Below are 17,764 nucleotides of genomic sequence, written 5' to 3'. Positions count from 1 at the left end.
ATCCAGCAAGAGAACTGACCGTTGATGAGGGCATTTGTCCATTTAGAGGCTGAGTATGTGTCAGGCAGTCGAATGGACTGTTCTTCCTAAAATGGAAGGATACCCGTGATATTTTCATGCTCTCCAATCAGAACAAGAATGGTTCCACTGCAGTACTAACCAAAGCAAGAGGTGGTCTCATAGAAAAATACAAATCCCATGTAGTGCAAGACAAGGTCTATAACTTAAACAAAACTGGAGTAGACTGTGGAGATCAGCTGCAGGCATACCACCCTTCTTCTAGGTCAGAGGTGCTCATGCTGGGCATTCTGTCATGCGGGCGCCCAGCACTGTAAGTGAGCAGGCTGGTAGGCGATGAGCGTATGCTATTCAAGCACAGTGACGTTGGGGCTACGTCAATGGCCATGAACGTTGGGCAAAGTTCTCCCAATCACTCTCAATCACTATAGCGATAATACCAATATAGATGGTCCGTTATTGGACATAATAAATTTTCCACCTAACTCATTCCTGGTTGCCAACGTTTCGCCCCTGTGTGCTAGGTTGGGCGAAATGCTGGCAACCAGGAATGAGTTAGCTGGAAAATTTATAATGTCCAATAACGGACCATTTAAAAGCTGGAAAATTTATAATGTCCAATAACGGACCATTTATATTGTTATTATAAATTTACTCATTCGGGACAAATATTTCAGAGTCCCTATGGGAATCAACATCTATATCATACTGAAGTTTGAAATGGAGGCATTTTCAATTTACGTTGCAAGAAATAAGTTATTTATGTTCATTGCAGTTCACGTATGTTGACCGGATACAATAAAGAGTTAGACCTACAACCTCAAATATTTTTATAATGTATGTAATGAATTACAATTTTCACTATGACATGTTAAGAGGTGCTTTAGAAACAGTTCTAACATAATATGGAGTTAAGATGGATAAACTGTAGCCTGTGGTTGCTTGGGTTTAAATTATCTGATAAACTCATCAACTCACCAACAATCCAAACATGCTTACTGGGAATAAAATTAGTGAGGTTATTTATTTGAAGGCATACTGTACACCTATCTGGTATATATAATTTCATTGTCGTTGTACTTTAATCTTGGATAGTAAATATCAATATCCTCACTCGTGATGAAACTCCCTCTCGCCATTTAGAGACTAGCTATTATAATCGGACGCCTATTAAATTTTAAATACTATTTTTAGAAATTCAGAGAACGGGGAAAGTCACACAACACTACAACGCTGTGCAATTCATTTTTCCATTATGTAATTATATTACTTTTTGCTTAATGAATAACAGGAATGACATTTTTTCAATAATCAATGTTATTGATTTTACGTCCCACTAACTACTTTTTCGGTTTTCAGAGACGCTCAGGTGCCAGAATTTAGTCCTACAGGAGTTCTTTTACGTGCCAGTACATCTACAGACACGAGGCTGGTGTATTTGAGCAAATTAAAATACCAACGGACTGAGTCAGGATCGATTACATTTTTTTAAATGGAAATAATGTCATTCCCATCCAAGGAATTGCAAATCATAGTTTGAACTCTTAAAACCTGTACGTTTGTAGATTGTAACACAAGAATCATAACATGTCAGTTTTCTCTGAATGAATAAATATAAGAAAATAAAACAGACTGGTCATATCGAGCGCAGTATAAATCAAACTGGAATATCGTGAAAAGGTCAGTTTTTTGTTGCGATTATAAAGTTTTATTTTAAATAATGTAGGCTACCCCAATCAATACTTCGCTGAGAAGTTGAGGAGAGCTTCGTAATCACAGTCAAACGTCAATCCTCCCTCGCTTCCCTGCAAAGTGTGTTTGCTCTCTCGCTTCACTGTGACATATGCTTCTACGTAAGCTGCCCGCATTTACGTCACGCTAGCACACTGGGCTAGCCACAACGGGCACCGAGCTGAGAACCTCTGCTCTAGGTGGAAGGAGAAGTGGTGGAAGAAACTTTTGTTTTACACCGTATTGATGGTAAATGCATTCTTGATCTACAAGAAATCCCGGCCATCTAACAGCATATGTGCCAACTTTCAAAAAGAGAAATCCAGAAGATCCTAAAGCAGAAACATTTTAACAACACGCGGATATGTCCCAAAGTCTTGAGACATACTGAAAAAGGACGGCAAGGGGGGAGATTACAAACAATACTAATACAAGTTGAATACATGTTATGATCACCCCTGAAATTAAATACACAGAATTACATTTTGATGAGAGCTCATCTGTTTTCATTTAACACTGGGAACAGTTTACACAGTACACAAACAGCGTTTTTCTGCACTTTAAACTTGCGGATCACAATATGAATGTCACCATCAAAATTAAACTAAACATGTACACTTATTTACAAAATCATGTCAAGTTCACAGCATGCTATTATCACAGGTTGAAGAGGACATATGGAGATAAATTGCTTTCTTTGCTTTCTTCAGAAATTCTGGAGGAAAACTACTCGAGTAACGTGGACCAGTACTTCTGGTTTTCAAAACAGAAATAGAATCCAGAATTTCATATTGAGGAGAGTCAGAACAGAAAGCATTAGCCTGGATATCCTATCACACTTAGGAACACAATCAGCTCCACGAATGTTCATCAAGCGAGCCCATTTGGTGCCATCTGTCAGATTCTCACTCTCAACAGTAGCACAGTCATCAATCTGAAGAGTTACAAATTGTTTTCTTTTTGTCTTTACGTCGCACCGACACAGATAGGTCGTATGGCAACGATGGGATAGGAAAGGCCTAGGAATGGGAGTTACAAATTGGTTCTGAAGCACATTCATTGCATCCTCAACTGACTCACTGCCCTTCCTCGGTAACAATGATGGAAATCTTTCTATAAGAATTTTACAGAAGAAAACTGGGCATCTTCAATTTTTGAAACATCTGCAACCTTTGCATGTTTCAGTACTTCATCACTGAAAGGGAACTTGTTAATAATTAATCACATGCTGTACAGAAGTAACCCACGGCAGATGAAAAGAATGGTGATTTATCTCTATCATTAAGTTTTTCACCAAGTGCATTGTCTCAATGTCAATGACTAGCTCATCACTGTCTCTCTGATTCTCAATAGAATGATATGGAACTTTTAATAAAAAGGAACTTTTGATCACTTTCGGTTGAACAAATCTGGAAAGCAGCTGCTTTAACAGGTTCGTCATTAGTTCTAGTAGTTTATGAATGTGAAGAGAAGCACTCTGAAGAGTAGAATTGGGATTCTCAAATAAAGAAAGGACAGTATACAGGAAGGCACAGTATGCCTTATTTAAGCATGACGACAGAACCATTAAAAAAAATTCTTCACGATTTTGAATATGTTCTTATTCTTTAGCAAAGGAGTGTCAGGTTTTGAGACACATGCAAATCTTTTGGGAGCGACCAATTGTGATGACTCTGTAGCTTTCCTCTTTTCATGGTCTTTGGAACTACCAGGCTCGGCTTTTAGGATCGTAAATGATGTTAAGCTAGTAGTTGAGGCACACTGAGCATTAACAAGCACCTCATCTTTAAAGAAACCAAGTAGTGGATCCCATTGCTCCAACAGCCTTTGGAGACACCTTCCTAACAATATCCATCTTGTGCAAACATGTTTCAGTATCTTCTACATTTCCTTGTTGTGCAGCTCTTGGAATTTCTTAAGGTGTTCCTTCCTCTTACAACTCTCTTCTAAATAACAGAAGATGTCGACTAACAGTTCATCAACTTTAACAGGCAAATTGCTTGCACCTTTCTCAGCAGCCAAGTTAATCAAATGGCCTGAGCTACTCAGTACGAAGACAGATGACTGCTTCCCTTAAAAAAGCAGCAACTCCATTCTTCTCTCCAATCATGACGAGCATTGTTGGAACAGAACGCTGTACAATTTTGAATTGGTATTTTGTAACACTCTAACTGTGAAATTAGCAAATTACCAATATTACGTCCCAAGGGTGGGACAGACAACACTGAGCTATCTTTTCCTGCTTCGCCACAAAATAGGTGATGACAATAGGGTAAAGCTTATCATTACTACTATTGCTCCCATCCGTTGCTAAAGAAAATGGCTCACATTGCATGTAACCAACGAGTTCACTTCTTGAATCCACAGCCATTTCTTTCAAAATGTGTGGTTTTCGTACGACCACATCCTTTTTTTTTTTTTTTTTTTACCAGAAAACATTTTCCTAAACAGAGCACCAGCATAATCGGCAGCAGAAAACAGAATATTACGCTCAACTAAAAATGAAGTGAACAAGCATTCCGCTCTTACTATATCAAGGTTAGCTCCAGAAGAGGTAAAAAACAAATTAATTTTCTGACTGCCATCCTTAAATTTTGTATTGGATATGTGTTTAACAGGTTTAACTAATTCTGTTCTTCCTCCGTTAGAAACATTTATATCACAAGAGCACATGGAACAGAATGCGAATGTTTCACCTTTCCATGATAGCATAAAACAAGGAAATTCAGCAGATTGTGATGAACAAGTAGTAAGATTGCTGTAACATTACAATCTGTTGCTTTGTCCATTTTACTTGTAATAGCAGCCTTTTAATGTCAATAATTCTATTACTTTCACCTTTGTAATTCTTCACATTGTAAAAAAAAAATTTTTAAACCAACATTGTTATTTTTAATTTAAGTGTCTTCAAGATTTTTTAAATTAACTTCACCTTATTATAAGTTAATCAAGTGCTATTTTTATTCAGAGATTAAGACAATGGCTGATGACGCCTTCATACTAGGCGAAACATGTACCATTTTTAGTTAATAGATCAATGTAAATCATCCAAGACAATGACTTATTGTATTGATTAGGTGGTCAATTTAATAAATAACTTACTGTTATTATTCTAATCAGATATCATCAATGCGGACCAAAAATTATATTTATTACACGCAGTACTATGCTGCCGATCTAACAGTCCAAAGTTTCAGAGCTGGAATGACCAGGTCGCAGAACGCCGTGAACACTCCTCCGGCGTATTCCGTTAAGTTTGCATACTGCTCATTCAAAATCATCGTGTCAGAGTAGGGATCAAATTGCTGGAATACTATGAATGAACCAGTGTGTTACGTACCAGTAGTATCACAAAATTTATGAACCAGAGGAAACGCATGCTAAAGAAGAAAGTTAAATAACTCCCCAGCTATTTCTCGCCAATATTCAGGCAGGCTGTTAATTTTTTTCTTTCCTTCTTTACATCACACCGACACAGATAGGTCTTATGGCGACGATGGGATAGGAAAGGACTGAAATGGGAAGAAAGCAGCCATGGCCTTAAGGTACAGCCCCAGCATTTGCCTGGTATGAAAATGGGAAACCACGGAAAACCATCTTCCGGGCTGCCGACAGTGGGATTCGAACCCGCTATCTCCCAGATGTGAGCTCACAGCTGCGCACCCCTAACCGCACGGCCAACTCGCCCGGTGCTGTTACATTCGATACGCAGCAGTAATCCCACCTATCAGAGATGAGTGGCAACATAAGAGACAAAGAACAATACAACAAACAATGGTCAATGTAACGTTATTTTTGATCAATTTTATGAGCTTTCGACATTGTAGGTACACATTTAGTTTTCTTCCAACTCTGAAATACGACTCTTACCATAGTCGGTACGGTGAAACTGAATAAAACATAACTGATCGGAAATTGTATTCTCTATAACTTTTTGTTTATGTCGTACTTTTCAACAGGAGCCTTCCCCTAAACTACCATTTTATCTAGGGTGAATAAAATTATTTATATCCTAGACTCTAGTTTCTTATTCCCCGACTCAACATACCGATTTTCATTCAGTTCTGTTTACCCATTTGCTCGTGGCTCAACATTGATATGGACTTGGCAACAAAAATACAAATTCATAAATATCTCTGTTATCACAGCCGGTTCGGTAAAAATGTATGACATAAATGATCGGAAATTTTATTCTATATAACTATAGTTATGTAGTATTTATCGATAGGATCACTAATAACAAATATTTGAGAAATAAATTTAAATTTCCCTTAAACTACCATTTCACTCAGTGTGAATAAAATGATTTACAGCCTAGATTGTAGTGACTCTTTGGCTGACTTTAAATACCGATTTTCATTAAATTCTCTTGGGCCGTTTTCTTTTGATGCACGTACATACATAGGCTACAGGCAGAAATGACGGAAAATTAAGAAGTACATATCCTTGTTACTGTGGACTCGTCCAATAGAGAAATACCATTCTTTTTAAATTCTGAGCAACGTACAAATAAAACTCTTACTTTATAATCGTACATATATAACCACTGCCAATATGCACGTTTTAAATACCTTGGCTCAGTTATAGAAAAATTGGGTGAATGTGATGAGGATGTAAATCACAAGATATAAATTTGCCTGTGTTCTGTGATAAAGAGGATACCCCTGAAGCTTAAAGGAATGCTCTGCTTAACAGTCGTGAGTCCTACACTGACTTATCAAAATGCTGGTCATTCTATGAACACCACAAGCTTCGCCTAAATGACACAAAGATGAAGAAGGTCCGGTACACAAGCCCACTATCTCAAATTTGGGTCTCAGAAGTTTTTTAACCTAAAGGGTAAATTCTACCATGTCCAAAAAAAGAAACGTAGATGCAAAAATTTTGATTTGTTGCAATTTGTAAGTAATTATTAAATGCAAATATTTGCCAAGCGCTATGACTCTCTTGTGATGGTAGCCATGTTTATGACATCATAGTTTATCCCTTGTTGAAGGTCAGTCATGATGAAACTATGACATCATGAGCCAACATCGGACATTTAAATTTACATAAAAACACAAACTATGCACACCATGAGTTACAGCAGAAAATGATCACATCACATGATGCATAATGATGATATACATTCACCATAGAAATCACGATGAACTATAAAAATACTGGAATGTTTAGGGATCAGAAACGCATGTACGAACGATATGAAACGATACGTGAAGCAGCGATGAGGAGTAATCCTACCTTTATGTTTTCCAGGGACCCACCGACCCATCCAAAAAAAAGTGTTATTACCCGCACAGAAAAATTAAAACGGAGGCTACATTAAATTGAAAGTTAACACAGTAGTAAGAATAGGAATTAGTGAGATCAAATGATACTCACAGGTTATTTTGGTATCCATTGCAGGTACTGCCGGCATCGTCTACGAAGCCAGCCAGCATTAATTTGAAACCACACGAGATTAATTTAATCTGACTTTGATATGTAATTGAAGACCTAAAACGCACATAAATCCACACTGAATGTACGAATCATTCCTTAATTAGTTAACTACATAATACCGCACAATGTGCATATATGAGCCATTAATTAAATATGAAAACTTGAATTGACAGTAATGGCACAAGTACACGACCACGTGGTAATTGCTGCAGGTAACCGCTCCTCCATCTTCGATCTACACATGTGCACGAGAAATACGAACCAACGAACGTAACCACTTGGCGATTTCCTTCAACCCGTAACGCCAATACTTACCTACTTATTGACGAAGAAAGTAAATCATATAATTACATTTGTACTTTAAAATTTCACAATGTTTATTCACCATGGTTATGCATTTCTTTTCAATAATTAATTACGAGCCATGCATATGTACATATTGCATGAACCCAAGCTCATTAAAACCGCGGGTGTTACGCACCCTTCCTTTCTCAAGGAAGGGTTGGCGGCCCTGGCTTATGTCACATTCTTGCAGGTGTACCACATATGCTGTCTACAGAGGTACAAGGGGTGGTGTGACGTCATACTTATGACGTCGCGGTCATTTTTCTTGCACACGGTGAAATGTTAAACAAGTCGTGCATTTGGAGTAGCAAAAATTTGGACTTATTTTCGAATATTAATTCCTTGTCTCTAACAGCCTAGGGCAGGGATAGCGAACCTATGACACGCATATCACTAGGTGACACGCAAACACGATTTTGGTGGCACACCATATGAACATAATCATTTTTTTAAATATTAAGTTACGTCTTGTACTACAGACAATACATACCTTATAGCGTTTCACGTGTAAGAAATAAATATTGAAAATCTAAATACTAGTTCCATTCAGACATACAATACGGCAACACTGCTACACTGATAGGTCCGAGAGTGAAGTGAAATAACAGTGTCGTTTTTTGGTGGGCTTATATACGGACCATGCAAACATGTTTTAGGTGCTGAAAAGACACAAATTTAACAAAGGTAGTGACCGAGTTTTTCAAGAACAGTGGACAATGGAAGTCAGACTAATGGAAAGATAGATGTAATCCCTGTTGTTCGAAAACAATTGTATCCCCCACATTTCATGTAAAGCTCCATTTCGAGACTAATCATTCAAATGTTTGTTCTATGCGAAATGAAGAAAGAAGAGTGTTCGTTTCACCAAATATTGAAAATTACACAAAACGAACTAGTTCTTTTGTATCATATTTCCGTCCTATGAATATCTGTGCGGTGTTTCCATCTGTCACACTGCATAGACATGCTGGGAAACCGCTTTCTGACGGTGAGTTCTTGAAAGAAACTTTCTTATTGACGTCCCACTCATTTTTTGAAAACTTTTCTAACAATCAACAATTAATTAACAGAATTAAATGAATGCCAGCCAGCTGAACTGCTGTCAAGGATAGAATAATAAGAACATGTGAAGAAATTTTGGAGCAATTGAAAGCTAATTTGGATAACTCCCAGATGTATGCAGTATGTTTTGATGAAAGCATTGATGTGACCTTCCAAGCGAGGATAGCTGTTTTTTCAGATTTCCTTGTGGAGATGTGATGAGGGAGAAATAAGTTAAGTTGTTGAGCATACGAACTACATGGGAAACAATAAAGATAATGGAGGAAGTGAAGTCCATTGGCAATATTAGTATTTTTAATTTTTATACCTAATGTGTATTTTTTAATAATTTGTTTTACGTGGCAACGACACAGATAGGTCTTATGGTGACGATGGCATAGAAGAGCTGTGCGCCCTTAACCGCGAGGCCAACTAGTCCGATAATATTTAATGACAAAGTGTGTTATAATGGGAGCTTATAAGTTTTTACAAATAATATTAGGTATTCTCCTACATATTTCAAACGTATTTTTTGCAGTATTTGCAAAAAAAAAAAAGACCACGGAACATGCAATCAAATGTATTTACAAGATATACATCTGAAAAATGAAATATATCAGTAAATAAATAAAATGGATACCGGTAAATAAATAAATAACAGAAACATAATTGGGAATTGGGAAAGGAAGTCGTGGGTGGGGGTGTAGGTTGTAGCCATTTCTTAAAGGAAAATAACAAGTGGCACAGTCAACAGTTGAGAATAACAAACCAGACTTAAAATGGCACACTCTTTGAAAAAGGTTCACCATCCCTACCCTAGGGTATGGCGTCAGATACCGTTTTCACAGGCTGCCCAGCTAAGATAACCTAGATACGTACTAGTTAGGTAATCTTAATACAACATATTTGAGTCATTGTGTGCTCCAAATTAAAATGTAAATACTATAAAACTGCTTATTTAAATGAACCAGCAGAATGGGCCAACAAAAATAAAATAATTTACAAAGTGAAGAATAATTATTTAATGTTACTATATCATACTCGTTTCAGTCTCTTCGAAGGAGTGAAACAACATTATCCGTTTATGATGAAATAAGAGGGCATTGCCTGAATAAGGGCTAGAATTACAGAAAACAAGATACCTCTTGATCTTAAAAACTTAAAACTGTCCAAGTTAGAAAAGAACAAAAACTGACAGAGTTCCAGCAGGAATGATGGCCAATTACAAGATATTAGAATCATTCGCATTGACTGTTTTCACTTTACAAAAGAAAATTGAATATGTCCTCCAGTTCAATACACACACACATTCTATTTTTTTTTTTATTTTGTTTCTTTTAATAAAGGTATGTGACATGAGATGGAAAACCGCCAATGAAGTTCAAATATTAGAATAGTAGCACTCTCGAAAGGCCTGATCTTCTCAATTTTAGCGGTGTGTTTGCCTTATTTTTAAATAGTCAGGATGGCAACAAAAAAAAAAAATGAGAAGCTGTGTTACAGAAGATAACAGATGCCGGGTAAACTGTATGCGATCATAGTGGAAACCATCAATGAAGTTCCAATCTGTAATGAAAAAAATGAGTATGTATGAGAAACTTGGGCTGATGAGTAAAAAATAAAAAATAAGTGTGAAGAAACTTTTAAACTTACTTATTAAGTGGTTGTCCTCTTGAAACTGCCTGACCATCTACATTTTAAAAAACGGTCCCGTTCTTACGATCGTGTCTATTGTTGGCTCAGCTGTGTTTGCGAGGATGGGAGGAGTGAATGGAAAAAGGGGGCGGGGGTGCAGGGCTAGTGGGGAGAGGGGGGAGTGGTGTATGTTGAATAGGAGGACATATTTAATTTTCCTTTGTAAAGATGGCCAAGTCTGGCATAAATACTGGGAAGCAAGGCAAGATTAAGCTAAGGTCATATGATCGCCATGCCATGGCTCGCAACTTTTCAGACCTAGGAAGAACATGCACTATTCTTTCTTTTTCTAGAAATATCTTAAAATAACATCAAAGCAGAACCGCAAGATAAGAAAAACAAACGATGACACTTCTGTTGACCATTCGAATGTTTAGGAAAGAGGAAAAGCATAGAAAAATGATGTGAAACAATACCTGAAGTAGCAGAGGAAAGATCCTTCCTCTATGGTTGCCAGGCCCCACCAAGCCCGTAGAAGTATTCTTACTTATATAGGAGAATGAAAACGGAGACCGAGTATATCTGGGAAATGCGACCATTTCCTGTGTTACCGATGGCCGTCTACGATGAACAGTTTGTTATTGTCTCCGATAAAAGTCGCATCACATCTGGCCACGTGGCTGCAAATATTGATCAAAATAAAATAAAAAATGTGCCATTCAAAGTTGTCATGGCTTGTGCCGTATGCATGTTACTGCTCCATAAACTTAATTTTTTGGCACTTATAACTTTTTGTCCCATTTTAGCAGGACTCGAGGGTATGCTACAGACAATGTCAGGTCTCCCAAAATTTCAGATCTCCCCGAGTATTTCGCAACACACCAGAAAAACCAAAAATCCCCCAAAATTTCTTCTAATCCAAAGTTACGGAAAATGAATAATAATGACTACTGGTACATAATATATTTATGCCAAAAAAACTCCCTCCTCGTCTCACTGCACGACGTTTTATCGATAACATCACTCACTGGGTACTTCCCCGCATTCATTTGGCTCAAATTACGTAATCTCTCCTCTCTTATTGAACTCAAAACTCACGCTTGACTGCATCATTCGAAGGGAAATCCCGACCCGCATATAGAATATAAAATCTGCATCCTGCTACAACTTCAAAATTGGTATACAATTTCTATGCCTGATGAATAATTACATCTACAGGAAAACTGGGGAAAAAGAGGAGAAGAAACAGAGTGGCCAGAGAGTACGGGCAAGTGAAATTGTATATTTTTCTCATAACAACTTCACACGACTATTGCATTCTTTAATTTAGTTATATTATAACATTTCAGTGCTCAAGATACTACTGAAATTTTCATTAAAACTCCCAAAATTTTTATGTACAACTTTTTATTTGTAGATCTGGCAACACTGGCTACAGGCCTGTAGGCCACTTCATGGCCCTAACCCGGGATTATACCCCCAGACCCATATTTGCTTGCCCTCAGACCCAGGGTCTAACCAATCCAGACCAATGCTCTTGTCAGTCTTTTTTGTCACTTTAGAAAATATATCAGACATTAATTCCAGTTTTGTCCACTCTTGTACATAGAATATCATGTTGCTTTTTAATTTGCAAATGTTGGCAGGCCTCAATTAATGCAAATGACTGCGTCTCAGCTGCATCATGTGGGATTTTTAACTGTATCTTTTGCAGAGTCAACACAAGTTTTATCAAACAAAGATAAGTTTAAAGAATGGTCATTAATCGTTCGTTAGTTCAAAACATATATAAATGTAGGTCACACTTTACCACGAAGTTTGCAATTTTAGGAAGATGAAAATCATACAAATATTAAGTGAAACAATATTTAATGTAGATAAGAGGGGAGATCCTTCATTTATACTTGCCATGGACTCACCAATCCATATTTTTAACAATTCACTTTATGTTGTAACAACACAGATAGGTCTTATGGCAGTGATGGGATAGGAAAGGGCTAGGAGTGCGAAGGAAGCAGGAATGGCCTTTAATTAAGGTACAACCTCAGCATTTGCCTGGTGTGAAAATATGGAAAACCATCTTCAGGGCTGCCAACGGTGGGATTCGAACCCACTCTCTCCCGAATGCAAGCTCAGAGCTGCACGAACATACCAACACAGCCACTCACTTGGTAGAAGTATTTATACTTATATGGAAAAAATTAAAACCGATACTATGTCAATCTCGCAGATGCAACCATTTGCTGTGCTCTTATCAGCTGCAAGTCAATTCCTATTGTTTCCGACAGAATTTGTAACATGTATGCCCCATTTCTACCACATTCTGCAAAAATAATGAAAAATGGAGTCAGAGTGATGTATCATGGTATCTTATTCCCTCATGTTCTTGTCACTAGCCAATGGTCTTGACACCAATTAATGGTCCTGTCACTAACCAATACTGTCACAGGGGATACTAAGAGGCCTTTGGGCTACTTTGTGGCTCTATCACAGGGATTAAGCACCCAGCCCAATGGTCTTGTCTTCAGTCAGACCTAACCAATTCAGCCCACTAGTCACTAACCAAACCTACGTTCGTAAGTTGGCTGCATTTTGCTGAGCACTGTAACATCATGTGAGATGTGCCATGTTGGCTCAACAGATGAAGGTAAACAGCTGCAATACATAATCAGTTCTGCCACCATTTGCACATAATATTGTCATAATAAGCAATATATTTAGTGCATAACATCCTTGAAGAAATATAATCAGTCAGGACTAATTTATCAACAAAAATATTTTCTTTAAGCTCACTGGTGTGAAGAAACAGGTGAATTCAGTGTTTTACCATAATAATTTGCACACCTCTGTAGTATCCTATGCATAATTATAAGAAACACAAATGTTTTAAACTCTTAACTTTTTTTTTAATGAAGCACTGAAAAATGTTCAACCCCCTCATATATGTGTACATAATGTCACCAAGAATACCTGCATCTAAAAGGGCCTGTCAATAGCAACAAAATTAAAATATTACAAAACAGTCACTCAACCAGAAATAACATATGCAAGTGAAACAATCTTCAAAACAACTAACACTGCACAAACAGACAAAATACTCAAGATAGAGAGAAGAATCATTTGAACGTGCATCAACAAATCATACCAAAAAGATGAACACTGGAGAGTAGCTTCTAATGAAACAATCTACAAGGAAATAGAACCAGTAATGAGCACAATCAGGAAGAAAAGCATTTCATCTTTTGGACATCTATTCGGGACACCAGAGAACAGGATCATCAAGAGAATAATGGAAAAATTATGGAAAAAGTGCAACATTAAGTGGATTACATAAATCAAGGAAGATATGAACTATAAATTACAGTGGAAGACCTAGGAAACAAATCTGACAAAATCAGGAAACTCACAGACAAACAATCCAGACTGCAAAACCAGTAATAATTAATGTTATTTGCTTTACGCCCCACTAACTACTTGTTAAGGTCTTCGGAGACGCCGAGGTGCCGGAATTTAGTCCCGCAGGAGTTCTTTAACGTGCCAGTAAATCTACCGACATGGGGCTGTCGTATTTGAGCACCTTCAAATACCACCGGACTGAGCCAGGATCGAACCTGCCAAGTTGGGGTTAGAAGGCCAGCGCCTTAACCGTCTGAGCCACTCAGCCCGGCACTGGCAACCTTTGAAACACAAACTAAGAATTGCTAATGATCGCTGATGATATAGATGTTGATTCCCATAGGAAAGCTGAAATATTTGTCCCGAGTGAGTAAATTTATAATACCAATATAAATGGTCCGTTATTGGACATTATAGATTTTCCAGCAAACTCATTCCTGGTTGCCAGCATTTCGCCCCCGTGTGCTAGGTTGGGCTCGTCAGTTGGTACCTAGCACACCTACCAAGACACATGGCTAGTGCATACCGTGGAGGCCACTGCGTAGGCTGTGTGACATCTGGCGTACACTTTACATACTCGTACTGTTGTTGTTTACACAGCAAAGCCAAACTATAGAATTCATGCTAGGAACAAGATTTGCATCGAGAAATGTTATATAATGTGTGTGTGACACAGTTATTGGCTTAATAAAAGTTTAGAAATTAATATCGATCTATCATATTATCGATTCAATTCAGATTTCATTTCCATTCAGGTGGCAGTATAACCAGAACCGGGAAAGTTCCCCCTTACTCCTCAACCCAGTACAAAAAACTATCACTAAAAAGTGCACGTATGATACATATTGTGCAGACATAAAATTCACTATGCAAGTTATGTGGTTCATACCAGGCCTACAGTATTACTTTAATAGCAACAGAGAGAACACTCACTTAATTCAAAATACTACAATACCAAACAGAACGTATATATCACTTAAGACAAAGCTATATACAGGCCTTCAACACTGGGAAATTAATAATTCACCATTCTCAGGAGAAATATACACAACGAAATAATATAACCTATACTGAGATCATATAATCTCATGAATATTGTGAAAAAATTATGCAAGACCTCATACATATACTACACAATGTCAATAGAAAATAACTTTATTCCAGCCAATGACCAACATATTAAATACACAAACATTTACGAATAATTTCTTATAATGTTCAATTTAAATTTGCTGATCTTTGCAGAATTGTGTCAGAGTTAATTTCTGATGTTTGCACAATAACAACTGATAGCGTTCACATATTTTACATATAGCTTGATTTCATACTTTTCATCCGGTTCATGATTTTTCTGTCCCACACATGTGGTTAAAAGAAAGCAAATGTGTGTGCAAATTTAGGGATTTTAAAAAAAAATCATATAAAAATTATGTGCAACAATACCTTAAGCAGAAAAGCGAGATCTTTCCTTTATGCTTGCTAGAAACCCACCATCCTGCCTCAAGAAGTATTCTTACTCATATAGCAGAATTAAAACAGAGACCGTGTAAATCAGCTGAATGAGACCATGTACTGTGTTCCTATCGGCCTGCTAATGTTCATGATGTGTTCCAATTCGCTGGACAAGCTTTGTATCGTCTCCAACAGAGCATGTATCGTGTGCAAGTACAGGGTTGCTATATTCGCTAAAAGTAAGAAACCTATCGAGACCTACCCTGACCTATCCACACCAATGGTTTTGTCACTAACCTACCCTAACCCATCCAGACCAATTGCTTTGTCACTAACCTACCCTAACCTATCCAGACCAATGGTGGTGTCATGCAGGATACTAGAGGCCTAAGGAAGCAGCTCTAATTTGAGGGCTTACACCCCTAGCACCCCTTTGCTTGCCCCCCAGGCCAATGGTCTAGTCACTAACCGGACCTACCCCAATGGTCTCGTCACTCCTCGGACCTAACAAATCCAGCCCAGTGGTCTTGTTGCCAAGAATGCATAAGTTGGCAAGCCTGCCGAGTGTTACGTGATGTCACCAGAGCTGCGCTACACTGGATCTCTAACCTCACTTTCGCACACCGGATATGGAAGTTTTACCCCACTTCTAAGCACCCCTTCCAATTTTTTTCCATTCCCTAAAATTACACACCGTACGTCCTGAATATTCCACAAATATCCTAGCCTTCAGCTTCGCAAGAGAAGTATCATTTGTATCATTTGTATCATTTTCCACTTCATTTCACTTCCCTTTCCATCATATTCATCCTCGTACAATATTCAAAACTTCAATCTATAGGTCTACATATTAAAACACAAAAGCTTGCATTTTATATAATACTTCATTGTGCAAATAAAAGGAGATTCGTGGCACTATAGATAATGCAATAATATACAATAAAACGCATAGGGCTTATCTACTAATTTAAAAATCTCAACTGCTCCAGTTGTAAGAGGCAACTATCTCAAAGATGCACATCAACCACACTATTGCTCAACAAACTGAATTTCTCCAAATAGTATACCACATAAATGTTTAATTCCAGCCTGCTAGGTTAAGTTATATATCAAGACCGCACGAGAGTAACAAATATTACCCGGGAATATTAAAAAAAAGAATGCCGCGCTACATTAACCCCCTTGGGTTACAAAAACATTACCAATCAGACAACTCTGAACTAGTAAATTCTTTTCCAACCAATATTCCAACCTACTCAAGGCATCACAACACTGTACACAAATTAACGTTTTCAAATTATACAATGGGATGCAGTACCACTGAACAACACATAACGAGAAAGAAACTGGGAATAAATTGGAAATTATGCCCAAGCGAAACACTTCTATTCAAAACAAAAGGCTAGCAAAATTTGTACTGAAATCATTTAACCATTATTACGTTCGCTAAAGAACAAATTCCAGCAGAAACAACTGAACAACAGTAATTCTACAGACTTCAGCTGGAAAAAGAATGTAGCTACATGTATATAACGCATTATATACACAATTTACAAACACTATTACACATATACTCCGATACAATATCCTGACGAGAACAGACCTTAATGTTACTTCAAACATACGTCAAGCATTAAACACAAATTGCCAAGAAAATGCAGAGCTCCGGAGAAATTAACACAACTTCAGAAGCTTTTTACACTCCCAGAAAACAATCAACAAAACTCTGAGTGATTTGTTTAAAAAACCCTACCTGTATGTGACAGCAAAGCAAACGTACACTTCAAACTTCAATGTAAACATAAGCATCTTAAAATGAATGCAGCAAAGGCAATCAAAAATTAGCCTCCGAAAATGAAGTTTTATGGCGTAGAATCACGCCTCTAATCATAGCATTAAGTTATCACGTCACTTTCCCCTTAAGAAGAATATAACTTGTTTGGATACTAAACTAGGTATCAAAACCAATGATGGCGGCTATTTCATTGCTACAAAACAATGGCTCACATCCACGGACTTCAAAATTTAACCTCGATCCCAAACATCCTTTTCCGTTCCACAGATAATGCCATGACCTCCTAGACGTATAGCAAACAGAAAACGCCGACAGAGAGCACCTGAGTACAAATGTTATTCTAAAGAATAAATTGCTGAAGTTAAAAACAACTTACTCGTACACCAAAAAGTCATACGCTCCATTTTAAACAGATTTCAATTTTTCTCTCCTTTTTGTAGTCACCGAGAGGTTTTACTTGCCAACACTACACTTCCTAAAGGGCAATTTGGGTTTAGAAGAGGAAGAAGTACCCTGCACGCAATAAGAAAACTACTGGACGATACACATAACATCTGACGACTACCAAGGGGTAAATTTCACACAGTGTTCACAGATTTCTCCAAGCCCTTTGATAGAAGCATTATATCGTCGAAGCTTGATTCTCTTGTAGAGGACAAGGTTCTCACTACACTGATACATAACATGTTAAGAAATAATACTGTCATCATTTCAGACAATATAACTTCATCAAGGGAGATCACGCAGACAAATGGCGTTCTACAGGGCGACCCTCTCAGCCCTTTATTGTTTAATGTAGCTATCTATGATGTGGTTCAAGCGATAAAAGAGGTGTCAAACGAAGTAACCATTTATTTGTATGCCGATACTATGGTTCGAGGATCACATGATATTAAAGATCTACAAATA

The 17,764-nt window shown here is 37.5% G+C and overlaps 1 protein-coding gene across 1 annotated transcript in view; it reads right to left on the bottom strand.

The window, feature by feature from the left end:
• LOC136857706 (inactive histone-lysine N-methyltransferase 2E) overlaps positions 1–17,034 on the bottom strand; it is a 335,033-nt gene extending 317,999 nt beyond the window's left edge. The window contains exon 1 of the mRNA XM_067136572.2: positions 16,814–17,034. Within this exon, the coding sequence (XP_066992673.2) occupies positions 16,814–16,869 (56 nt within the window). The 5' untranslated portion in view covers positions 16,870–17,034. The remainder of the gene's footprint in view (positions 1–16,813) is intronic.
• Between the last annotated feature and the right edge of the window lie 730 nt (positions 17,035–17,764).

Source organism: Anabrus simplex, chromosome 1 (assembly GCF_040414725.1).
Source record: "Anabrus simplex isolate iqAnaSimp1 chromosome 1, ASM4041472v1, whole genome shotgun sequence".
Lineage (NCBI taxonomy): Eukaryota > Metazoa > Arthropoda > Insecta > Orthoptera > Tettigoniidae > Anabrus > Anabrus simplex.
The sequence above is the reverse complement of the archived record's forward strand: the minus strand, read 5'-3'. Positions and strand labels throughout refer to the sequence as shown.